This window comes from Nomascus leucogenys, chromosome 20 (assembly GCF_006542625.1).
Source record: "Nomascus leucogenys isolate Asia chromosome 20, Asia_NLE_v1, whole genome shotgun sequence".
In the NCBI taxonomy this organism is placed as follows: domain Eukaryota; kingdom Metazoa; phylum Chordata; class Mammalia; order Primates; family Hylobatidae; genus Nomascus; species Nomascus leucogenys.
In genome coordinates, this window is record NC_044400.1 from 746,656 (window position 1) to 772,136 (window position 25,481).

At 53.4% G+C, this 25,481-nt stretch overlaps 2 protein-coding genes across 5 annotated transcripts in view; one reads left to right on the forward strand and one right to left on the reverse strand.

Annotated features, from left to right (window-relative positions):
* PRKAR1B (protein kinase cAMP-dependent type I regulatory subunit beta) overlaps positions 1-18,223 on the reverse strand; it is a 173,110-nt gene extending 154,887 nt beyond the window's left edge. The window contains exons 1-2 of one of the 4 annotated variants that reach the window (XM_030801391.1): positions 18,135-18,223; positions 2,089-2,287 (exon numbers count right to left, since the gene is read on the reverse strand). In XM_030801391.1, coding sequence (XP_030657251.1) covers positions 2,089-2,265 — 177 coding nt within the window. In that variant the 5' untranslated portion in view covers positions 2,266-2,287; positions 18,135-18,223. Of the gene's footprint in view, positions 1-2,088; positions 2,288-3,158; positions 3,282-3,799; positions 3,989-17,758; positions 17,854-18,134 lie in introns of those variants that run through there. The other 3 variants (XM_030801390.1, XM_030801392.1, XM_030801389.1) reach the window with 3 other exon arrangements.
* Positions 17,087-25,481, forward strand: part of DNAAF5 (dynein axonemal assembly factor 5) — a 53,952-nt gene continuing 45,557 nt past the window's right edge. The window contains exons 1-2 of the mRNA XM_030801388.1: positions 17,087-17,864; positions 20,275-20,459. Coding sequence (XP_030657248.1) covers positions 17,261-17,864; positions 20,275-20,459 — 789 coding nt within the window. The 5' untranslated portion in view covers positions 17,087-17,260. The remainder of the gene's footprint in view (positions 17,865-20,274; positions 20,460-25,481) is intronic.

Below are 25,481 nucleotides of genomic sequence, written 5' to 3' on the forward strand. Positions count from 1 at the left end.
GGGATTACAGGTGCCTGCCACCACGCCCGGCTAATTTTTGTATTTTTTGTAGAGATGGGGTTTCACCGTGTTGGTCAAGCTGGTCTTAAACTCCTGACCTCATGATCCACCTGCCTCGGCCTCCCAAATTTCTGGGATTACAGGTGTGAGCCACCGCGCCCACCAGCCCCAATATTTAATACTTAAAAACAAACAAACAAAAAAAAAACAACTCAATTGTCCATTCACTCATGGGGGAAAGGTTGAAAAACCTTAGTATAACATTATGCAGTCACTTAAAGTGAGGTCTTTAAACAATATATAAAAAATGAAAAATACAAAATATAAATTGCATCTATAATGTGGCTACAACTACGAGTTATGTACATATGTATCCATGTATGTGTGTGTGTGTGTGTGTGTGCATGTGTGTGTGTATGTATTTCTGAGACAGGGTTTCGCTCTGTTGCCCAGGCTGGAGTGCAGCGGTGTGATCATGGTTCACCATGGCCTCAAACTCCTGGGCTCAAGTGATCCTCCCACCTCAGCCTCCGGGTAGCTGGGACCACAGGCAGGTGCCACCACCCCCAGCAAACTTTTTAAATATTTTTGAGAGACAAGGTGGAATCCCTGACCTCAAGCGATCTTCCCACCTCCACCTTCCAAATGCTGGGATTACAGGTATAAGCCACCGTATCTGGCCTGCAACTATGTTTTCATAAAAACAACATCTGAGGGGGAATTTGGTGGAGAGGACTACAGAGCATTTTCATTTCTTCTTTCCATTTCCAAACTTTTCAGATTTCCCTTAATAGGCATGCATTACTTTAAAACGTTTTTGCGTGGACTGCTTTCAAGGGAAGAGTTACGTTCACTCCTTTGGGTTAGGACTATGTGATCACAGGAGGCCCCTGTCGAAAGCATAAACGCCGCTGGATGGGGACCTGGTGGCTCACAGGCGCTCAAAGGCAGATCTTAGCCTGAACTCGGCTTCCCAAGTTCCCATTTGGTCCCCAGGAGAGATGGGCACAGGGAATAGTTAAGTTGTGATAAAAGGACCAAGAGGAGAAACCTTAGGTGATACGCAGAGAGCCTGGGGTGGGGCCCAGAACAAGGATCGGAGGAGCCCACGGCGAGGGGGAGGGGACGCAGCGGGGGGGGGTCACAGGGGCTCCTGTCCCAGCCTCCACTTCCCAGTCACGCACTTCTACGAAAAGAACCCAGAAGCAGGAGGCCAGGAAGGGGGTGAGAGGCAGCATTCCCAGAGAGAAGAGCGCGAGCAGGCCTGAGATTCTCCCTGACCACAAGTGCCGAAGGGTACTTTCCTCTCCCACTGCTGCAAGACCAACGTGGAATCCGACCTCAAATCCCACATCACCTTAGCCATGGGAGCTATTTTCTTTTTCCTTGTTTTTTTGAGACGGAGTCTCGCTCTGTCACCCAGGCTGGAGTGCAGTGGTGTGATCTCAGCTCACTGCAGCCTCCACCTCCCAGTTCAAGCGATTCTCCTGCCTGAACCACCCTAGTAGCTGGGATTACAGGCGCCCGCCACCACACCCAACTAATTTTTGTATTTTTAGTAGAGATGGGGTTTCGCCGTGTTGGCCAGGCTGGTCTCAAACTCCTGACCTCAAGTGATCTGCCCGCCTCGGCCTCCCAAAGTGCTGGGATGACAGGTGTGAGCTACCCCGTGGGAGCTATTTTATCCCAAGTGGTGACAACATCTATAACTAGGCCTGGCCCTCATCTCGGTTCCTCAAGCTGAAAACTGTCAGTGAGCCCCGAAAGCTACCGAAACACCTGGACCTAAAACCCTGAACCTCCTTCCACGAGAGCTCTGAAGACCTGGAACCCCCTGGAAGCAGAAGGGGGAATTCTGTGGCTCAGAGGACCCCACCTGGGGGCATGAATCTCGGGAGACCAAACAAGGGCCGGTGGGCCCCAGGTCGGCCTCTCTCCCCGCACTTCTGGAAGGACCTGCAGGATGGCAGACAGTCTCTGGGGCACCCCGCCTTCGAGGACCACGGAATGGAGGGAAGGTTTCCCCGGCTGCCGCCTCTGCCCCAGGACACCAGCGAAGGGAAGTAGCGGGCGGTAGGGGCCACTCACCTTCTCCAGCTTCTCGAAGTGCTCCCGGAGGAACTTCATGGGGCGCTCGGGCTTGGAGATGCAGAGGTGCACGATGCAGTCTTTGAGGACCTGCTGGATCCCGTGCAGCTGCACGTACAGCTCACAGCCCTTCAGGCTCTCGTCCTCCTCCGAGGGGCAGGCGGGCGGGGAGGCCATGGCGAGGGTGGCTGCTTCCTTCCTGTCCAGAAAACATAGATCATCCCCAGGCCTGAGAGCTGCCCGGGGCTGCGCGCCGGATAAACGCAGGCGGCGTGAACCACGCTTCTCCCAGGAGCGTGGAAGAAAGTCACTGATTCTGCATTTGTCAAAGATCTTTCCTGCTGTGGGGCCAGGTGAGGTGTTAAAAGTGACGACCCCCAGAGCCTTCCCTCCCAACAGACCCCGGCAGGGGTGGAGGGGGCTCAGGCAGGGGTGGAGGGGGCTCAGACAGGGGTGCACGCGGCTGAGAAGCCCCTTCTGCAGTTCTGAGGATTCAGGGTGGGAAGAGTGGGGGGCCCGGCGCCCTGAGGGTCCAGCCCAGGGGTTCCCTCCTCCATCCCCCCTTTTTGGGGGCACTCATGTGAAACGTGAATGCTGGGGGCCCCTGCGCGCGGCCTCAGGGGAGGGAGAGATGAGGGTGAGACTGTGGATGGGCTGGGCGGGCCTCTGCACAGGCAAAGACAGAAACGCAGGTAAACAAGAGAAGCCGGCAGTGGTGGGGGGGTGGGGTGCGGGAGAACAAATGCGGCGGCCGCGAAGCAAAGTCACCATGGCCAGGCCAGGCCCGCACCGCACCGCGGGGCGCAGGACCCCAGCCCCACGCCAAGCCGCCCCCGGAGTGCCCAGACCGCCGCGCCCACCCAGAGACACCACGCCCCCCGCCCCCCGCCCCAAACCCGGCCTCAGCACCGGCGAGGACCCTCCCGGGACCCCTGACCGGGAGCCCCAGGCCCGGCCCCGCCCCGCGCGCCCCACTCCCGGCGGGGCCGAACCCTTCCAAATGTCCGCATTTCCGGGGGGCCTCCCAGGCCCGGGGGTCCCGGCGCAGACCCCAGCCCAGCCCTGCGTACCTGGATGCGCGGCGCCCAAGGCCAGGAGGCGGCTGCGCGGGGACGCGGGGCGCGGGGACGGCTGGCGAGCGAGCGAGCGGGTCCCCGCACTGCAGCGGCGCCGCCCTCCACGCCCGCCCCCGCGCCGCGCGCAGCTGCTGCACCCCCAACGCCGCCCGCGCGGGCCTGCAGCCCGTCTCCCCCCGACCGCCTCCACGCGGGCCCCCCAACCCCGGCCCCCCCAGGCTCTCCCCGCCCCCGCCCCATCCCCCACCGGAGCAGGTTCAGGCGCAGCGCAGCCAGGACCCCCTGTTCTCGCCGCCCCCAGCCCCCTCCAATCAAGACCCGGAGTCGCTCACTCCGGCTGGTGCAGGCCGCGGGGCCGCCTGTGATGGCCCGGGCACCCCCCACCCCCCGCCCCGTTCACGACCACCGCGGCTGCCTGAGCTGCTCACAGCTGGGGGGTCACATCCCTGCGTCTGCAGGACAAACCCGTACCCAGCAAGCATGCCCGTTCCCTGGGGTCTCGCTCTGCCTTAGTGGCCAGAGAGGGTGGCCAGGTGGGCCCAGCCCGGCCTCCCCAGGTGACTCCCACCGCTTAGGCGCACCGCTTCACCCCGATGCCCAGTGGGAAATCGGGACCCTCCTAAATTCTTTCCCACCTTTCCTGGGGGTCCAGAGGTCACGGAGGCCTAGGAGGAGCCTCTTGGTGACGGTCCTAACCCACAAGCCCAGCCCTGCAGGAAAGGGAATCAACCTCATCCTCCTACCACACGCCGTTGCCCCATCCTGCAGGGGTGGCGGCATAAACTCCATCTCCCCTCCCCAGAGGCTCCAAATGCCAGGAGAGGGGTAGACAGTTCAGGCTGTTAAGGAGATGACCCCTGCCTCCCTGTGCACACTCACCTGTCCACCCCCGGGGTCCTCCACCCACCTGCCCAGCCCCCGGGTCCTCCACTCACCTGCCCGGCTTCCCTGTTGCCTACTCACCTGTCCCCCACTCTGCTGCCCCATCTTCACCTGTCTCCACACTCACCTGTACACACTCACCGTCTCCCACTCAGCCCTCCCATGCACACCTGGTCCACATTCACCTGTCCAGCTTTCTTGTTCATTGCTCAGCTGTCTCCCACTCACCTGCCCCATGCTCACCTGGTCCACACTCACCTGCCCACTCACTGTCCCCTACTCAGCCTTCCCATGCTCACCTGTTCCCCCACTCACCTGCCTGCACAGGCACTACACAGGTCACCAGGCCTGCCCAGCACGCTCCCCAGCAGGGCTGACATTGCCTCAGCCTCTTCCTGCCAGGGTGAACGTAAACCAAGTAGGCCACCATCGGGGGTCAAACACGAAGGTCCTTGGTCCTCAGCCCTCACCCTCAGCGCCCACTGGCCCCAGCCCCGTCTCAGGCAGACCTGCATTTGTCCTGAGACTTTCTCAGGGATCCAGGCCCAGTCTCTGAATCAGAACTCCATCCCACAAGCCACTCAGACCTCTGGCTCTCCCAGCCCTGGCCTGCCTGGAGCTGCTGCTGACCAGCAGTACCATCACGTGCTCCCTGGGGCCCCTCCACTCCCTCCTCCTCCTCCTCCAATTACTCCTGCTCCTCCAGGGTGGACTGGTGAGGACAGCAAAAAGGACCCAGGTGTCACCTAACCAAGGCGATGTCTCGCTTTGGGGGCAGATGCTCCAGGCCTGGCTGCTTCTCTTCTGGGCTGTCCTGGGGTTCTCTGGAGACTCCCGGTAAAGACTTCCCCCACACCGTGCCTCTAGAGGAGAGTGGAGGCCCCTCTCTGGCTGACCTCACAGGACAGCCCTCTGATCCCAAGGCGTACACACAAGCCCTCCTGCTGCTGCAATACCTCCTCAGGCTGAGCCTCCTTGCCTGCATCCTTTTGAGACAAGGATCTCCCAGGTTTGGGGGCTGGCAGCATACACGTGGCCAGCCAGACATGCGGCCCCTGGCCCCACTGAGCTGTGACGTCTACTGAGCTCCTCTCCTCATTGCCATGACGGCAGCTCCCATTGCCTCTCACTTTCACAGTTTTCCCTGCCACTCAGGTCCCTGTTCCAGTGGCCCCCACCCCCCACAAGGATTCCCTCTCCAGACTGGCTCTGGTAGAAGTGCGAGGCGTGACCCCCACCACCCCAACCTGCAGACAAGTTTCTGCCTGACTCCCAGGCCTCTCTTGCTGTAGCCTTACTGGCTTGAGCCAAGGGCAGACGCTTCCTTAGTGTCCTGCTCACTCTCTGATCGTTCCCAGAGGATGAAATCAACACAGAAGTGGGAAGAAACAGGATCCTAGAGAAATGCAGCCACGGCCGTCCTCAAACCAAACCTGAGGCCCTTCCCGTATCTGGACTTCCCAATTATGTTCATCAGTAAATACCTTTGGCCGGATGCGGTGGTTCACACCTGTAATCCTAGTACTTTGGGAGGCCGAGGCGGGTGGATCACCGGAGGTCAGGAGTTCAAGATCAGCCTGGGCAACACAGCAAAACCCTGTCTCGACTAAAAATACAAAATTAGCCGGGTGTGGTAGTGCATGCCTGTAACCCCCAGCTACTCAGAAAGCTGAAGCAGGAGAATCACTTGAACTCCAGTGAGCCGAGATCGCACCACTGCACTCCAGCCTGGGCAGCAAGAGCAAATGAAACTCCATCTCAAAATAAATAAATAATAAATAAATACCTTTTACTGCCTAAGCCAGTTGGCTTTTTGCTTTTTGTTAGTTGTCCCTGAGAAAATCCGAGTGAATACACTGCTGATCTGACACAATCCCCCCGAAACACACACTGACAACCCCATTAAATGCTCCTGGATGAAGACACAGGGAGGGGTCTGGTGAGCTCAGAGGAGCTGTGCTTGGTCATCGAACATGTGGACGTCAACAGGTCGGTCGCCACCCTGCTACCCGGTGACAAACCCTGGCTGTCACACGGTGCCCAAGCAGCTATGCCCTCGACTGAAAATGTGCCTCTGGTGACTGGGTTACCCATTCAGAAGTCCCAGTAAATCACGCATCTCCCCATAGGGAAGGACCTACCCCCCCATGCTGGGCCCTGTTATTTTTCCCAGCAAAGGTATTCACATTTCTAAGCCCTGTGGGGTCTTACTTCACCCCTAGAATGTGCCTGTAGGATTCATCATGACTAAATGTACTTACAGTGACCACACTTTGCAGAACTCCAACCAAAGAGCCACATTTTTTTTTTTTTTTTTTTTTTTTTTTTGAGACGGAGTCTTGTTCTGTTGCCCAGGCTGGAGTGCAGTGGTGTGATCTTGGCTCACTGCAAGCCCCGCCTCCCAGGTTCACGCCATTCTCCTGCCTCAGCCTCCCAAGTAGCTGGGACTACAGGCACCTGCCACCACACCCGGCTAATTTTTTGTATTTTTAGTAGAGATGGGGTTTCACCGTGTTAGCCAGGATGGTCTCAATCTCCTGATCTCGTGATCCGCCCACCTCGGCCTCCCAAAGTGCTGGGATTACAGGCGTGAGCCACCGCGCCCGGCCGAGCCACATTCTTCATGCTTTTTTTTTTTTTAATCTTTTTGTTGTTGAGACAGGGTCTCATTCTGTCGCCCAGACTGGAGTGCAGTGGTGTGATCATAGCTCACTGCAACCTCAAATTCCTGGGCTCAAGCCATCCTCCCACTTCAACATCCACAGTAGTTGGCACTACAGGTACGCACCGCCACACCTGGTATTTAAAAACATTTTTTTTTTTTTTGTAAACACGGGTGGGTGGGTCTCGAACTCCTGGCCTCCAACAATCCTCCCACCAGCTTCCCAGAGTGTTGGGACTACAGGTATGAGCCACCACACCCGGCCCGAAGCCACATTCTTTTCCCAATCACCACATACCTCACACCTCTAAATTTTGCACTATCAGCTCCAATTCACCCTCCAAGATTCAACCAAAATGTTATGCAGGGAAATTCCCTAAGGCGCCAGCACTGCCTCCTGAGGGCCCGGGGCTCCCAGTACTTCTTCTCGGTAGCTCTCATTACACATGCAATTGAATAATGATGGCAAGGCTGCTGGCTTAATTGCTGTCTCCCTGCTAGGTCAAAGCACCAAGTATGCATGGATGGTGTTTGTCTTATTCTTTATTCACTCTGCATGGCAAAGAGACCAACACAGATATTTTCTGGGGTGCAGAAAGGAAACAAAGATTCTTTGTTAAGCTGCTCTGGCCACTGGGGAGGCTGCAGCGTGTCGTGGTTTGAGATGGGATCTGTAGGTGGGCTTCCTGGGTGCAGCTCCTGAGCCTTCCCAGGCCAGCTGCATTCACTGCGCAACATCCGTAAACTCCCTGAGCTGAGGATAGAGGAGAAACTGCATGTGATCGAGGCCACTCATCCTCAAATCTAGGTGGATGTACGAGGAGTGAGGGCCGAGAGGCTGAGCATGGAGCATGCAGCACAGAGTAGGAGCCCAGGAACCGTGAACAGTAATAATTATTCTCCAGCCGGGCGCGGGGCCTCCCACCTGTAATCCCAGCACTGCGGGAGGCCAAGGCAGGCAGATCACCTGAGGCCAGGAGTTCGAGACCAGCCTGGGCAACATGGTGAAACCCCATTTCTACAAAAAATACAAAAATTAGCCAGGTGTGGTGGCGTGCCTGTAGTCCCAGCTACTTGGGAGGCTGAGGCAGGAAGACCACTTGAACCCAAGAGGTGGAGGTCGTAGTGAGCTGAGAGCATGCCACTGCATTCCAGCCTGGGCAACAGGAGTGAAACCCAGTCTCAAAAAAAGAAAGAGAGAGAGAGAGAAGGAAAGAAAGAAAGGAAAAAGAAAAGAAAAGAAAAAAGAGAAAAGAACAACGTGACCAGGCATGGTGGCTCATGCCTGCAATCCCAGGACTTTGGGGGGCCAAAAGAGGAGGATCACTTGAGTCCAGGAGTTCAAGACCCATCTGGACAACAGAGCAAGACCCCGTCTCTACAAAAAAATACAAAAATTAGCCAGGCATGGTGGTGCACACCTGTAGTCCCAGCTATTCAGGAGGCTAAGGTGGCAGGATGACCTGAATGCAGGAGTTCGAGGCTGCAGTGAGCTATGACTGTGCCACTGCACTCCAGCCTGGGCAACGGAGTGAGACCTTGCCTCAAAACCACACACCCACACACACAATGTTCTCTAATATTCAAGTTTTGCATTGTTCACTATGTAAGGTAAGGGATGCATAATTTCACAGAAAATTTTGCCACAAACCTCAATAGTCTTCTCTACACATGGCTCCTGGGTGTAGTGGGCACTCTCAGATGGCCATAGGGTCCCTACCTCCCAGTGCTCATGCCTTGTGGGGTACCGTCCCTTTGAGTGCGTGCAGGTCCTGAGGCTCACCCCTGCCCAGCGGGGTACAGCTAAGGTGAGGAATGGGCATCACATATGATTCATGCTAACATCTGCCTTGCTGGGGAACTCTCTCCCTTGGTGGCTTTGAGGAAGGCAGCTGCCGTGTCATGAGTGGCTGTAAGAGGACCCCGTGGCCAGGAGCTGAGGGCGGCCTCCAGTCCACAGCCAAGGAAGTGAATGCTGGAAACAACCAAGTGCACTTGGGAACGGACCCTTCCTCAGTCGAGCCTCAGATGAGAACGCAGCCCCAGAATGGATTGCAGCCTTCAGAGGACCCAGTAAAGCCATGCCTGGACTCTTGACCTACAGACAGCTGGCCCCAGGCCTTCACTGCAGGAAGCTTTGTGTGTGTGTGTATACACACACACACACACACATATACATATATACGCACATATATATATCTCCTCCTGCTTCAGCCTTTTTTCTTTTTCCAGACAGAGTCTTGCTCTGTCACCCAGAATGGAGTGCAGTGGCACGATCTCAGCTTACTGCAACCTCTGGCTCCTGGGTTCAAGCGATTTTCCTGCCTCAGCCTCCCAAGTAGCTGGGACTACAGGTGGGCACCACCACTTCCAGCTAATTTTTGTATTTTTAGTAGAGATGGGGTTTGACCATGTTGGCCAGGCTGGTCTCGAACTCCTGACCTCAGGTGATCCGCCCGCCTCAGCCTCCTAAAGTGCTGGGATTACAGGCGTGAGCCACCACACCCGGCCTGACCCATTTTTAACTCTAGAAAATGTGCCTTCATTATCCCTTCAAATACCTCCTACTCCCCACTTTTCTTCTGCCTTCCTGCGACATCTATTCAACAGATATTAGCATTGTTGCTTCTGTTCTCCATATCCCTGACCTTTCCTCTTACATACTTCTTGTTCTTGTTTCCTTTTGGTAAGATACAGAACTTCATCTCTTTTATAGGCTTTTTTTTTTTTTTTTTTGATGAGATAAGGTCTTGCTCTGTCGTCTAGGCTGGAGTGCAGTGGCATGATCACAGCTCGTGGCAGCCTCAACCTTCCTGGCCCAAGTGATCCTCCCACCCCAGCCTCCTGAGTAGCTGGGATTACAGGTGCACCCCATCACACCCAGCTTATTACTTTTTCTTTTTCTTTTGAGAAGGAGTCTTGCTCTGTCGCCAGGCTGGAGTGCAGTGGCCCAATCTCAGCTCACTGCAACCTCCGCCTCCCGGGTTCAAGCAATTCTCCTGTCTCAGCCTCCTGAGTAGCTGGGACTACAGGTGCCTGCCACCACACCCGACTAATTTTTGTATTTTTAGTAGAGACGGGGTTTCACCTTTTTGGCCAGGCTGGTCTCGAACTCCTGAGCTCAGGTGATCCACCCGCCTCAGCCTCCCAAAGTGCTGGGATTACAGGCATGAGCCACTGCGCCCGGTCATAATTTTTTTTTTTTGGTAGAGATGGGGGGTCTCACTATGTTGCCCAGGCTGGTCTCGAACTCTTGGGCTCAAGCAATCCTTCCACCTCAGCCTCCCAACTACCTGGGACTACAGGTGTGAGTCACTGCAACCAGCTAAGTTTTAATATGTTTTTGTAGCAACGAGGTGTCACTATTTGGCCCAGGTGGACTTGAATGCCTGGCCTCAAGCGATTCTCCCATCTCAGCATTCCAAGGCCTGTTTCATTTGTTGTAACGTATTGGCCCTCCTCTCCTACTGCCCTGCTTCTGTCATCCAGTTTATAGCTATTCCATCTGGCAGTGTGTCTGGGGAAAGGAGAGAGGTCATGACTCCTCTGGGTATTCATGTGGTTGCCACCACAATGCAGGTACTTAACTGCACCAGCACCACAAGGTTCTCTCCTAGTGACCCTTAATAATCACGCCACCCCATCCCTAGCCCCTGGAGATCAGTCATCTGTTCCCCATCTCTGTTACTTTATGGATGTCATACAAACAAAACCACAAAATATCCCTTTGGGATTGGTTTCCATCTGCATGATCTTTTAGAGGTTTGTCCAAGTTGTTGCACATAGCAATTGTTTCCATTTCTGAGTAGAATAATTGTCTAATCTCCACGTGTGAAGATTTTCCTGCTATCTGCTGTTGATGGTAAGTTTGATTCCATTATTGTCAGAGAAGGTGTTCTGTGCAAGTCTTTTTTTTTTTTTTTTTTGAGAGGGAGTTTCACTCTTGTTGCCCAGGCTGGAGTGCAATGGCACAATCTTGGCTCACTTCAACCTCCGCCTCCCAGGTTCAAGTGATTCTCCTACCTCAGCTTCCCGAGTAGCTGGGATTACAGGCGTGTACCACGTCACACAGCTAATTTTTTCCATTTTTAGTAGAGACAGGGTTTCTCCATGTTGGCCAGGCTGGTCTTGAACTCCTGACCTCAGGTGATCTGCCCGCCTCGGCCTCCCAAAGTGCTGGGATTACAGGCGTGAGCCACTGCACCCAGCCCTCTGCACAAGTCTTTTACATTTGCTAAGGTTTGCCTTATGGCCCAGGATATGGTATATCTTGGTCTCTGTTCTGAGGACACTAGAAAAGAATGTGAATTCTGCGATTGTTGAGTGGTATGTTCTGCAAACGTCAGTTAGATCCTATTGGTTGATGGTGTTGCTCTCCTCTACCTTCATGACTATCTGCCTAGTTATTCTAGCAGCTGCTGAGTTGGGGGCTGGAGTCGTCAACTGCAACAGCAGGCTTGTCTCTTCCTTCTTTCAACTCTATCAGTGTCTGCTTTATACGTGCTGAAGGTCTGCTGTTTGCTGTACACACATTTGGGATTGCTGTATCTTCCCACTGGGTTCTTTTATCATTATGTAATGTCCCTCTTTTTCCCAAGGAATTTCAACAGCCACTCCCGCTTTTTTAAATTAATGTTTACATGATACACTTTTGCCATCCTTTTACTTTCGATGTGCCTATGTTATTATGTTTGAACTGAGTTTCAGCATATAGTAGACATCATATAGCTGGGTCAGGGTATTTTTTTTTTTTTTTGAGACGGTGTCTCGCTCTGTCCCCCAGGCTGGAGTGCAGTGGCACCATCTCGGCTCACTGGACGCTCCACCTCCCGGATTCACGCCATTCTCCTGCCTCAGCCTCCCTAGTAGCTGGGACTACAGGTGCCCGCCAACACGCCCGGCTAATTTTTTGTATTTTTTAATAGAGACGGGGTTTCACCGTGTTAGCCAGGATGGTCTTGATCTCCTGACCTCGTGATCCGCCCACCTCGGCCTCCCAAAGTGCTGGGATTACAGGCGTGAGCCACCGCGCCTGGCCAATAGCTGGGTCAGGTTTTGTATCCACTCGGCAAACCTCTGTCTTCTAATTGGTGTGTTTAGGCCATTTACATTTAAATTAGTGATATATTAGGGCTTACACTTGCCATTTAATCATGTTCGTTCTCTCATGCTTTACTGTGGGATACTTGAATGTTTTTTAGAATTCCACATTATGTTTTTGAGGGTATCACCATACACATATGCAACTCATCGGTCTGTTGGCATCTGTGATTTTCCACCTCGAGTGAGTGGAGAAACCTTCCTTCCACTTAAGTCCCTAACCCTTCTCACTGTTAAATACCTGGTTGTAGATATTTCCTCCGCATACATTACACACCACATCAGTGTTGTAATTTTTGCTTCAATCATCAAATATGATTAAAGAAACTCATGAGGTGAAAGATGGTCAGTGACACTGACTTCTATTTTTATCCAGTCCATTGTTCTCAACTTTCTGGAGGCCCCAGCCCTCTTCTGTTAAAATTATCTTTCTGGGCCGGGCACGGTGGCTCACGCCTGTAATCCCAGCACTTTGGGAGGCACTGAGGCAGGCGGATCACCTGAGGTCAGGAGTTCAAGACCAGCCTGACCAACATGGAGAAACCCTGTCTCTACTAAAAATAAAAAATTACTCGGGTGTGGTGGCACATGCCTGTAATCCCACCTACTCAGGAGGCTGAGGCAGGAGAATTGCTTGAACCTGGGAGGCAGAGGTTGCAGTGAGCCGAGATCATGCCATTGCATTCCAGCCTGGGCAACAAGAGCGAAACTCCATCTCAAAAAAAAAAAAAAATTATCTGTTTACAGGGTATCCTTTATGCATTCCTTAAAGGTAGGTCTGCTAGCAATAAATTCTATTAGTTTGCCTGTCTGAGAATATCTTTACTCCTCCTCCATTCCTGAAGGATAGTTTTGCTGGGTAGAGGACTCAGCCAACAGCTCTTTCCCCTTTACGGTTGAACAATGGCAGGTCACTTCCTTCTGGCCTTTTGTGGTTTTGGTTAAGAAATCTGTCTCCATTCAAACTGGTGTTCCTCTCTAGGCAAGACATCATTTCTCTCTGGCAGTTAGTATTTTTCCTCCTTCTGTCTGATGTGTCTTAGTATGGGGTTTTTGGAGGGCTTGTCCTATGAAGGCTTGTTCAGCTTCTGGAATCTGTGAATTTATGTTTTTCATTGAATTGGGGGACTTTTCAGCCTTTTTTTTTTTTTTTTTTTTGAGATGGAGTCTTGCTCTGTCACCCAAGCTGGAGTGCAGTGGCATGCTCTCGGCTCACTACAACCTCCACCTCCTGGGTTCAGGCAATGCTCGTACCTCAGCCTCCCTGAGTAGCTGGGATTACAGGTACCCACCACCACACCCGGCTAATTTTTGTATTTTTAGGAGAGATGGGGTTTCACCATGTTGTCCAGGCTGGTTTCAAACTCCTGACCACAGGTGATCTGCCCGCCTTGGCCTCACAAAGTGCTGGGATGACAGGCATGAGCCACCGCACCCAGCCTGGTTCTTATGACTGCTTTAAAATTCTTGGCAGATGATTCCAACATGTGACCTATCTTGGAATTCACATCCGTTACCTTACCACGTTCAGGTTGTGGCTTTCCTGGTTCTCGGTATGACAAGTGATTTCCAGATGTATCCTGGATATTTGGGTTATGATGTTTGGAGACTCCTGGTCCTACTCTATTTTACCAGGCAGTTGCTCTGTTCAGGTTCGGGGTGTAGATTTCAGCCTATTTTTGTGGTCTGTCATTCCAACAGCAGTTTCGTCTTCAGAGCCCTGGCACTGCCCTCCTCGTCTGCTTTATTCTTCTGGCTCTCCTGGGACTGCTGCTCCTTTCCCATGGGTGCCGCCTGCAGGAGTGAAAAGTACCTCCCTGGGTCGCCTGGTGTCACTGGGCTACCTTTTGCTGTGTCAGGACAGAACATGATCATTCTGGGTCTCTTTGTGCTACGAGAGGAAGGGCACATTTCAGGCTCCTCTGACACTACCTGTGCAGACTGTCCACTCGAACCCCAGTTGCACAGCACAGGTTAATGCACCTGCAGCAGCTTTAAAATCGGCCCTGAAAGCAGACTGTGGGGTGGAGGTGGCAGCTACCCTCTAGGTCTCTGTTGGGCGTCCCCTTTCCCAGGGCTTTGGCCAGAGAGAGGAGGCTTTTCTTGGAGAATTTCTGTCTGTGCCTGTTAGCTGTTCTGGGCCACAGGCTTCCCTGGGGACTAGTGCAGGAACATATGAGAGAAAAAGAAAACCCAGGGGACCCACCACCTTCCTGTTCCTCCAGTCCAGAGGTCTCCAGCCTCTCTGTCAACTCTCAAGCTCCTTTCCTCGTCACCTGCTATGTGCAGGGTATTTTGTTGTATTTCAATGGGAGGAGCAAGGAAAAGTGAAGTCCCACCACCGCAATTCAAGCGCTTATTATTTCTCATCTTCACCACTGCCACAGCCTTCCGAGGGCTCCCGAACAACCCATTCAACAGAAGCCAAAGGGGTCCTTGAAAAATGCAGACTCGATCTTGCCAATCTCCCACCTTGAAATCCTTAGTCCCCCGTGTTTTAGGACAGAGGCCCCATGGCCTGGCCCCACCCATCTGCTCACTCCCTGCCTGCTCCCGTGACCAGGGTCAGCCTCCCTCCCTGTTTGCTACCTGGGGCTGCCATAACAAAGCACCCTAAGCTGGGCAGCTGAATGAAATAAACCGATTTCTCAAGATCAGGGTCAGGGCTGGCTCCTCCTGAGGTCTGTCTTCATGCTCATACTGCATTCTCCCTGTATGCACATCTGTCTCCAAAATTTCTCCTTTTATGAGGACAGCAGTCATATTGAATGAGTGCCCAACCTGATGACTTCATCTCACCTCGATCACGTCTACAAGACCTTGTCTCCAAACAGGGTCGCACCCTGAAGTATGGGGGTTAGGACTTCAGCATATGAATTTTGGGGAGACACCATTCAGCCCTAACACTCTCATGAGGACTTTGCCCATGCTATTTCCTCTGTCTCCAACACTCCCTGTCTCCCACCTCCGCCCTTTCACCTGGCTATGTGATGTGGTTTGGCTGTGTCCCCACCCAAATCTCATCTCGAATTGTAGCCCCCACAATTCCCACGTATTGTGGGAAGGACCCAGTGGGAGGTAACTGAATAATGGGGGCAGGTCTTTCCTGTGCTGTTCTCATGATAGTGAATAAGTCTCATGAGATCTGACGATTTTATACGGGGGAGTTTCCCTACACAGGCTCTCTCATTCTCTCTTTGCCTGCTGCCATCATGTAAGATGTGACTTGCTCCTTCCTGCCTTCGGCCATCATTGTGAGGCCTCCCCAGCCATGTGGAACTGTGAGTCCACTAAACCTTTTCCTGTATAAATTACCCAGTCTCGGCTATGTGTTTATTAGCAGCGTGAAAACGGACTAATACACTGTGTTTACTTACTCTTCATATTTCACCTCTGCTACCATTTGTTCAGGAAAGCCTTACAAGTCTAGTTCAACATTCCTTGACACTCATTCTTTCAGGACCACTGTGGTTAAACATATTAATTTATCTTTCCATTAAGGGCTATCTCATCCTGCAAGACCCTAAGATCTGGGAGAGCAGGGACCGTGGCCAGTTTCTACATCATTGTCATCCTGTCCCACGTGTTGCAGATAGTGCCTGGTCAAACAAATGCCTGTTGCAGGAACCAATGAATGAAGATTACTGAATATGCTACATAACGACATTTAAGAGGTACAAATGGGCCGGGCGCAGTGGCTCACGCCTGTAATCCCAGCACTTTGGGAGGCCAAGGCAGGCGGATCACGAGGTCAGGAGATTGAGACCATCCTGGCTAACACGGTGAAACCGCGTCTCTACTAAAAATACAAAAAATTAGCCGGGCATGGTGGCAGGCGCCTGTAGTCCCAGCTCCCAGCTACTTGGGAGACTAAGGCAGGAGAATGGAGTGAACCTGGGAGGCAGAGCCTGCAGTGAGCGGAGATCACGCCACTGCACTCCAGCTTGGGCAACACAGCAAGACTCCAACTCAAAAAAAAAAAAAAAAAAAAAGAGGTACTGATGAACACCACCATTTTGCAACACGAGGATCAACAACAAAAAAGGTCAAACTTGAAGTTCTGTCCTAAAATTACACACATTCTGCCTTTAGAAAACTCAGTGCATGGTCACAGATGAGAAGTGCCTGGCTAACCAGACTTGGGGACTCCTGGTTTGCAGTGAGTGCTGTCAAATTCGCGTTTCAGGCTGGGCTCACAGCAACTCCGCCTCCAAGCTGTTTAGGCGCCTCTGTCTCCACTCAAGTCCATAGTCAAGATCACTACTGTGAAACACTGTCTTGCTTTTAATTTTCAAGCTGCCTTGTTATTTCTTGGGAGTGGGCCAAGCTAACTGTAGGAGGAACTTAGTTTGTAGTTTAACTTTGAAACAAAGATGATAACAGCCCTTTCCTAAAGCCAACCTCCTCCTTGCCTGGGGACCAGAATGCCTTTGTAAGACTAACACATGAGCCACAAGATTAGAAATTGTGGTTTGAGTCATGCAGCTAGAGGCCACAAGATTCCAAACCTCCCCAATTGCTCCTTAGGATAACATCACTATCGTAAACTCTAAGATTGGTACTCGAGATATTTTTCAGACTCTGCATTCTGATGCACCAGCTGCCACCACCCACACCACTAATCTGGCTCAACCAGTTCTGTGATCCCACCCAGGAACAGAAGACAGCAAGAGAATCAACTTTGACTCTCCATGGTTTCATCTCCAACCCGTCCAATCAGCACTGCCCTCTCCCTGGCCCCCTACCTGCCTAATTATCCTTAAATGACCCATCTCAAGATTTTCAGAACCTGTTTTGAGTAATAAAGCTCCAGTGTCCTTTAGCCAGTTTCTGCATGCATTAAACTCTCTATTGCAATTCCCCGTCTTGATAAATTGGCTCTACCTGGGCAGCGAGTAAGGCGAACCTATTGGGCGGCTACGCCTGAGATCTAATCACAGGCTGCACATGAAGCCCAGACCAGGCACCTGTCTTACACCACAGGGCGGGGGATCCAGTCCACAGAACCAGCGCCCTTCCATCCTGGAACGGTCCTTCCCAAAGCCAGAGGGGCTCTAGGCGGCTCAAAGAGGGGCTTCCCGGCTACCCTGGTCCCAGGCGGGACACCAGTTTCCTTCTCCAAGCCCTCCATGCTGCAGGGCAGGATTCCCTAGGGGCAGGCCCAGGCCTATAGCCCGGGACCCGCATCCCGAGCGAGCTGCACCCTCCCGAGACCTTTCCCATCTGTACAATGGGGACAGGACAAGGCCCAGCAGGCCGGCTGGCGGGGGCCCCGGCGACAGCGCGGGACAGCGGGCGAGTACGATGGGACAAGGGCACAAGCCCACGTGCGCACCGGCTAGAAAGGAGGAGCCCGGCACCCCGCCCCCAGCGCGGACCGGAAGTGCTGCCGTAATCCGCGCTGAGCGCCGCGAAAACGCCGTTCCCCCTAGTGACCGGCGACGCGGGTAAGATGGCGGCGCTGGGGGTGGCTGAGGCCGTTGCGGCCCCACACCCGGCCGAGGGGGCCGAGGGGGCCGAGACGGCAGAGGCGGCGGAGCTGAGCCGCGCCCTGAGCCGCCTGCTGCCCGGGCTGGAGGCCGACAGCAAGCCGGGCCGGCGGCGCGCCTTGGAGGCCCTGCGGCGCGCGCTGGAAGAGCCGGGCCCTGCCGCCAACCCCACCGCTTTCCAGGGCCCCTGGGCGCGCCTGCTGCTGCCGCGCCTGCTGCGCTGCCTGAGCGACCCCGCCGAGGGCTGCCGCGCGCTGGCAGTGCAACTGCTGGGTCTGGGCCTGCGCCGCGCCGCGCGGCCCTGCGATGCCCTGCCGCGCCTGCTGCCCGCGCTCGCCGCGCGCTTGGCCGGCCCCGAGCCCGCGCGCCGCCCGCCCGAGGCCTGCGAGGAGCTGCGCCTGGCCCTTGTGCAGCTGCTGGGCCTGGCGGTGGACCTGTGCGGCGCCGCGCTCGCGCCCCACCTGGACGACGCTCTGCGCGCGCTACGCTGCTGCCTGCTCGACCCCTTCGCCGCCGTGCGCCGCGAGAGCTGCAGCTGCGCCGCCGCCCTGGCGCAGGCCACGCCCGGTGAGCACCCCGGGCCCCGCTCCCACACCCCACCCCACACTCTCACCTCCACCTCCGCGGCCGCTCTCACAACCCCCGCGGCTCGGCCCCGCCGCCCTCCACGCCCGCACCTCCCCCAACATCCCGGCCCGCCGATGCGCCGCATCCCCCACCCGCCTGCCCCAAAGCCCCCCGCCCGGCCCCCTCCTCCCACCACCACTGCGTCCCCTGCCTCACGTCCCGCCACCAACGCACCCTTCACCCGCTCCCTTGTCCTCTACCCCCATGTACCTGTTTCCTGCGTTGCCATCTGCTCCTTGCCCCTTGACCCCTGTTCCTGCTTGGCCCTCACTCACCTCACCCCCCCCCCCCGTCCCCTTCCTCCCCGCCTCCACCCTCCACGCCCCAAGCCCCGCCCCCACCTGCCTGCTTCCTGTGCCATCCTCCTCCTTGCACCCCGCCCTCCCGCGACCCTCACCTCCCACCCTCCTCCCTGCCTGAGCGCCCCCCAACCCGGGCCCACGAGCCAGCACTCCTGTCCAGATCCCTGGAAACCACCGCAGAAATTCCTGTTAGGCGGTTTGGGGTGGGGTGTGCCCTGATAGCTGCCCCCTTTCCTTCCCTCGGGGGGCTTGCAGGACTTGCACCTGGTTGAGGGGACGCGCTTTGAGACTCTGGTCATTTCACTTTCTGTCCCATTCATCCTACTCCCCTGCCTTCCCGCTCTGGCTTGGACCACTGTCCTAAGTGGAAGGAGGCCGCTTCTCCCCTCCACTTTATAACGTTCCGCATCTTTTTTAGAGCTCTGATCTGATCCAGTCGTTCCGTTTCCTTAACCGGCCATTCCTGCAAAGTCTTGCCCTTTCCCTCCCCTGGCTGGGATGTGGAATGATAGCAGGCGCCTCTTCCTGCTGGCGGGAAGGCTTTCGGGAGGAGGGAACACTGGTGCTCTAAATCCCTGGGCAGTAGGGAGCAGGAAAGCAGTGAGGGATCTGGTCAGCTCAGGCCGTCCCAGTGATGTCCCAGTGATGGTTTGAATGTAGTGGGAAGTGCAGGGGGTGTCAATAGGAGTGGCAGACCCGAGTTCAGGTTCTTAAAAGATCACTGTAGCTGCATGGAGAATAGATTCCAGAAGTAGAGGAAGAGCTGGACTTGGGGAAATGCCGAGATTTCCACGTTGGTTAACTTTGGATTTCACATGGTCCAGAACTCCTGTGGAGCTCCGGGAAGAGCCTCGGGCTGGACATCGCCCTTGAGAATTCCTGGCATCTAATGTATTTCTTCTTCAACCTCAACCACTTCCCTACCCGGTCTGTGAATCGGCCCCACGGGCTGCTCCCACTTCCTCCAGGGAGCTCCTCCCGGCCTTGCCAGGTTCCCTCCCTGGACCGTAGGTTCCATAGGACAGCACCTTACCCGCCTGTGCCCCAGCCCCAAGCACAGCCTGCCGGGGTATGTGCTCACCGGTTGCTGTGGGGTGAGGGACTGTACCTCTGCCTGGAGCATCCCCTCATCTCCAGCACCTCTGGCCCCCCTCTCCCCTGGGTGGGGAGCCTCATCTCTGGCCCCGGTCACACTGGGCAGTGGCAGAGAGGTTGAGGCGCTCGCCCAAAGTCTCATTGGAATAGCTGTTTCCCAGACGGGCCCCAAGTAGTGCAGAGCTGAGGCAAGAGGCGGCCTGGATGCCAGAGACCCTTTGGTTCTGACTTTTTTTGTTGTTGTGTGTGTTTTTTTTTTTTTTGGAGACAGAGTGAAACTCTGTCTCCCAGGCTGGAGTGCAGTGGGGCGATCTCTGCTCACTGCAACCTCCGCCTCCTGAGTTCAAGCGATTCTCCTCCCTCAGCCTCCCAAGTAGCTGGGATTACAGGCGCCCGCCACCTCTTGTTCTGACTTTCTGCCGGGACTTTACAAATAAGAAGTACAGTGGCTTTGCCTGGAGTGGTGCTGGCCCAGCTTCCTGGAGGAGCCTGGGGTCTGGTCTCGGGTGCCGCTGGGAGTGCGGCCTCACCTCTGTCCTCTGGGCTCGGCTTCTTTCCTCTGGCCAGTGTCCCCCTCAGGCCTCCACCTTGGCTTCAGCAGGTCCAGGCTCTCCTGTCTTCAGCCACAGTGGGGTTGCACCCCCAGCCTTTCCCCGCTGGTCCTCCTAAGCTCCTGGGTTGCACAGGTGTCATCAGGGTGGGACGCTTGTCCCTGAGCCTCTTCCCGTGCCGGGTGGTACAGAGCGCTGCTTGGCAGCCTGGGTTGTGTTCTGTTCCTGCAGCAAGGACCTGGAGTGGGAGAGGAAGGGAGGTGAGGAGCTCACAGGCAGGCAGCCGTCCTCTGGAAGCCCACAGAGCTGGGCGAGGCGTGTGGGAGCAGCCCTGGTAACTGGGGGCCTCCCCGGCGAGGCGTGTGAGCAGCTCTGGTAACTGGGGGCCTCCCTGTCCCTCAGACCACTTCCACATGCAGTCGGAATCTCTGATCGGGCCCCTGATGCAGACCATCTCCCACCAGCACTGGAAGGTCCGCGTGGCCACCATTGAAGCCACAGGCGCAGTGATCCAGTTTGGCAACGGGAAGTCGGTGGACGACGTGCTTTCCCATTTTGCTCAGCGACTGTTTGATGACGTCCCGCAGGTAACTGGTGTTTCTCCTGGACAGTCTGTTCTCTCCCCCACAGGCGGGCTGACGTGCTATTTTTAACTAACTCACTTGTTCTTTTTTCACAATGCTGCATGCACCAAATGTCCTTTCATTATTCCTAGTCACAGGATGTTCCCATTCACATCTTGGAAAAACTAGAAGAGAGCTGAACTGTTTTAATGTTTGATGTTATGAATTCCAAGGATGTTAGAAAGGATGACGTGTGTAGTTACTGTCTCTTAGACACGGCGTGCACTTCAGCAGTTGCAGAAGCTTCCTTAGTGCTCCCATCCATCAAGACGCACTTTCCCGAAAAGCCACCATGGTTGGTGGACCTGGCCTGGGAGAAGAGTGGATCCGGGGTTGGTTTGTTGGGGATAATTATGTCGTTGGGCTTTGGAACCCACCAAGAGATGGGCAGGCAGGCAGGAGTCCCACAGATGGGGCTGAGTGTTGGCTTCACTGCTGGCAGAATCTGGCCTGGAGGGCATGTCTTGGATCTGTGGCCCCGCTGACTTGCTAAAACTCCACACACTGTGGCCACTGGGGAAGCTGAGTGACCTCGGATCTTTCTGTGTCTGAGTTTACCTGTCATTGTAGTCAGACATGTGATCTTTTGTGTCTGGCTTCTTCACTGTGCATGGTTCCAGGTTTCAGCCTTGCAGAGGTAGGTTTCCTGATAAGAAATGGCTTGAAGGTGGTGAGTTGAAGAGTCACTCGGGGTATTCTGGAGCCGGGATGGAAGCCCTGACTCGCTCCCTCATCTCTGCTACTGGGGTCCTCCCGTAGGGCCAGCTCCAGGTGACACAGCACCTGCTCAGGACACCCCTGCTTTGCCTCCATGGCCAGGCTTCATTCTCGGGCTCTCTCCCTCCAGCGGCAGTGTGGCTGCCTGGGGGCTGCTCACAAAGACACAGGAGGACCCCTTCCCACCAGGAGCCTTCGTTCACCCCCTTGGTCTTGTCAGGCCAGCGGAAGTTGAGTCACCATGTACGCTGGCCGGCCCCTCCTGGAGCTGGCGTGGGTTCAGCACCAGGCAGCACAGAGGGCCACTGAGCACATTAGGCTCTGCCCAGTGGGGAGAAAGTGGGCAGAGTGCGGGGTCAGTGTCCATGCTGCCCGGCACTTGCAGCAGGCACTTCTGGCACTGACTAAATACTTGGGCTGCAGAGGGCAGTTCAGGGGGCCAGGGCAAGAACAGAGCCCAGCAAGAAGTGCAGGCAGCCGGCTGGTTTTTCTCTCCCACCTTAAGCCTGAGGCAGAGCATGGCCCACAAGGAAAGTGGTGTCTATGTAATGGGCCAAGTCTTACTCCTCAAAACAGTGTGATGACTCTGTATGGAGAGCTCTGTATGAATACTGAAGCTCCATAGCTGATAGCTGTCGGTGTAAGCCTACTGTCACTGTCTAAAAATACCGTCACTGTCTAAAAATACCGTCACTGTATCGATAGCTGTCTGTAAATACTGGAACTCTGTGGAGCACTCTCTGTAAATACTGGAACTCTGTAGCTAGCTGTAAACGGTGTAACTCGGTATAACTATACCGTAACTCTAAAAATACCATAACTGTGTGTCGATAGCGGTCTATAAATGCTATAACTGTATTGGTAGCTATGCATAAACAGCCTATCTGTATCAATAGCTGTCTGTTAGAAAGCTGACATCACATTGTTGATCTAAAGCAAGCTTGTCCAACCTGCGGCCTGTGGGCCACATGCAGCCCGGGATGGCTTTGAATGCTGCCCAGTGCCAATTCATAAACTTTCTTAAAATGTTATGAGATTTTTTTGTGATTTTTTTTTTCTTTTAGCTCATCAGCTATCATTAGTGTTAGTGTTATTTTATGCGTGGTTTTAGCTCGTCAGCTGTCGTTAGTGTTAGTGTTATTTTATGTGTGGCCCAAGACGATTCTTCTTCCAGCATGGACCATTTCTTCCCAGTGGGGTTGGCGTCCTGTTGGCAGAGACCCTGCACGGCCCTTCACGTGAGATTCATGTGGAGTCACGGTGCTGCCCCTTTTACTCTCATCGGCCCTGTGACCCCGTCATGGAGCTCACTGTGGGTTCCTTGCAGACACCTCGACCCCCTCAACAACCCAGGGATTGGCGCCCTGGGACCCCATCCTTTCTGCACAGAAGGTCCTGACTGCCTTCTGACTCGTAGGAAACCTTCCAGCAGCCTGCTAGAGTCAGCTTAAATCACTGAACTTCACTGGAAGGGCCCAGAAATAACTTCATCTCCTCATTACAAGGCTCAGAGGCCTCAGAGCTCACTTAGGTAGCACAGCCAGGCGAGCCTCAGAGCAAGGTCAGGACGTGGGCGGTCTAGCTGCCCTGGAGCCTTAGGGCCCGGGACGGTGTCTGAAGCTGTGGAAAGGGGGTGTCCCAGTGCGGCAGGGGCTAATGCCTCTCCCCGTGCTCACATGACTGCAGCTCCAAGCCCAGGACACTGACCGCACCCAGAACCCCAGCGAGGCAGGCAGGACGGATGTATGGCCGTGCAGTTGTGAAGCAGGCCCTGAACAAACTGCCCTGTGCCGCCCTCAGGTGGGTGGCTCATGGACTTCACCCTGCAGGGGTGCCCTGGTTGTCGCCAGGCCTGCAGTCGGCAGCTGCTCAGCTTTGCTGCAGTTTTCCTGCTCTATGTGTGCCGCTGGTGAGACCACCAGCCCTGTTGTTGTCAAGAGGGACCTTCTGGGAACAACAGATGTTACAGGAGAGGCTGGGGACGCATGGACAGCTTTTCAGAGATGAGTATTTGTCAAGTTCCTGCCAAGTACCTGTTTGCCATTTGTGTGCCTTCTTTTGAGAAGTGTCTATTCAGATCTGTCCATTTTTAAATCGGGTTATTAGATTTTTTTCTGTGAGTTTGAGCTCCTTGTGGATTCTGGTTGTCAGTCCCTCGTCAGATGGGTATTTGTGCAGCTATTTGCTCCCATCCTGTGGGTCGTCTCCTCACTGTTGATTGTTTTATTTGCTCTGCAGAAGCTTTTTAACTTGATGTGATCCCATTTGCCCAGGCCATGTCCCAGAGTTTCCGCAGTGTTTTCTTTTAGTGGTTTCATAGTTTGAGGTCTTAGATTGAGGTCTTTAATCCATTTTGATTTGATTTTTGTACATGGTGAGAGATAGGGGTCCAGTTTCATTTTTCTGCATATGAAGATCCAGTTTTCCCAGCACCATTTATTGAAGAAACTGTCCTTTCCCCAAGGTATGTTCTTGGCACCTTTGTCAAAATAAGTTCACTGTAAATGTATGGATTTAATTTCTGGGTTCTCTATTCTGTTCCATTGGTCTGTGTGTCTGTTTTTATGCCAGTGCCAAGCTGTTCTGGTCACGGTAGCTCTGTAGTATAAATTTTTTATGCCAGTGCCATGTTGTTTTGGTTTCTGTAGCTCTGTAGTATAAATTGAAGTCAGGTAATGTCATCCCTCCAGTTTTTTGTTTGTTTTTGTCTTGTTTTGTTTTTTGTTCAGGATGGCTTTGGCTATTCAGCATCTTTTGAGGTTCCATATAAATTTTAGGATTTTTTTTCTATTTCTGTGAAGAATGTCATTGGCATTTTGATAAGGATTGCATTGAGTCTGCAAATTGCTTTGGGTAGTATGGACATTTTAACAATATTGATTCTTCCAGTCCGTGGAGTATGTTACCATTTTTTGTGTGTGTCCTCTTCAGTTTTCTCACATCAGTGTTTTATAGTTTTGTTTCTTTTTTTTTTGAGATGGAGTCTTGCTGTGTCATCCAGGGTGGAGTGCAGTGGCGTGATCTCTGCTCACTGCAAGCTCTGCCTCCCAGGTTCATGCCATTCTCCTTCCTTAGTCTCCGGAGTAGCTGGGACTACAGGCGCCTGCCACCGCACCTGGCTAATTTTTTATGTTTTTAGTAGAGACAGTTTCACCATGTTAGCCAGGATGGTCTCGATCTCCTGACCTCGTGATCCGCCCGCCTCAGCCTCCCAAAGTGCTGGGATTATAGGCATGAGCCACTGCGCCCGGCCTTATAGTTTTCATTGTAGAGATCTTTCACTTCTTTGGTTAAGTTAATTCCTAGGTGTCTTATTTTGTTTGTAGCTATTGTAAATGGAATTACTTTCTTGATTTCTTTTTCAGATTTGTTCACTGTTGGCATGTAGAAATGCTACTGGGGCTTTTTTGGTGATTTTGTATCCTGCAACTTTACTGAATTTGTTTATGTGTTCTGATAGGTTTTTTGTGGAATCTTTAGGTTTTTCCAAATGTAAGATTATATCATTTGCAAACAAGAATAATTATCTTCCTTTTCAATTTGGATTCCCTTTATTTCTCTTGTCTAATTGTTCTAGCTAGAGCTTCCAGTACTGTGTTGACTAACAGTGGTGAAAGCGAGCATCCTTGTCTTGCTCCAGATTTAGAAGAAAGGCTTTCAATTTTTCCCCATTCAGTGTGATACTAGCTGTGAGTCTCATATATGGCTTTTATTGTACTGAGGTGTGTTCCTTCTATACCCAGTTTTTTGAGGATTTTCATCATGAACGGATGTTGAATTTTATCAATACTTTTCAGCATCAATTGAAATAATCACATAGTTCTTGTCCTTCATTCTGCCGATATGATGTGTCACATTGATGGATTTGTGTATGTTGAGCCATCCTTGCATTCCTGGAATAAATCTCACTTGGTCATGACGAATGATCTTTCTCATGTGCTGTTGAAACAGTGGAAATTTTGCGTCAGTGTTCATCAGGGATATTGTCCTGTAGTTTTCTTTTTCGATTGCATCTGTCTGGTTCTGGTATCAGGGTAGTACTGGCCTCGTAAATTAAGTTTGGAGGTATTCCTTCCTCTTCTATTTCTTGGAATAGTTTGAGTAGGAGTGACATTAGTTCTTTAAACGTTTGATAACATTTGGCAGTGAAGTATCGCGACCCAGGCTTTTCTTTGCTCGGTGGCTTTTCATTGTGGCTTCAATATCATTACTTGTTACTGGTCTGTTCAATGTTTGGATTTATGATTTAATCTGGGTAGGTTGTATGTG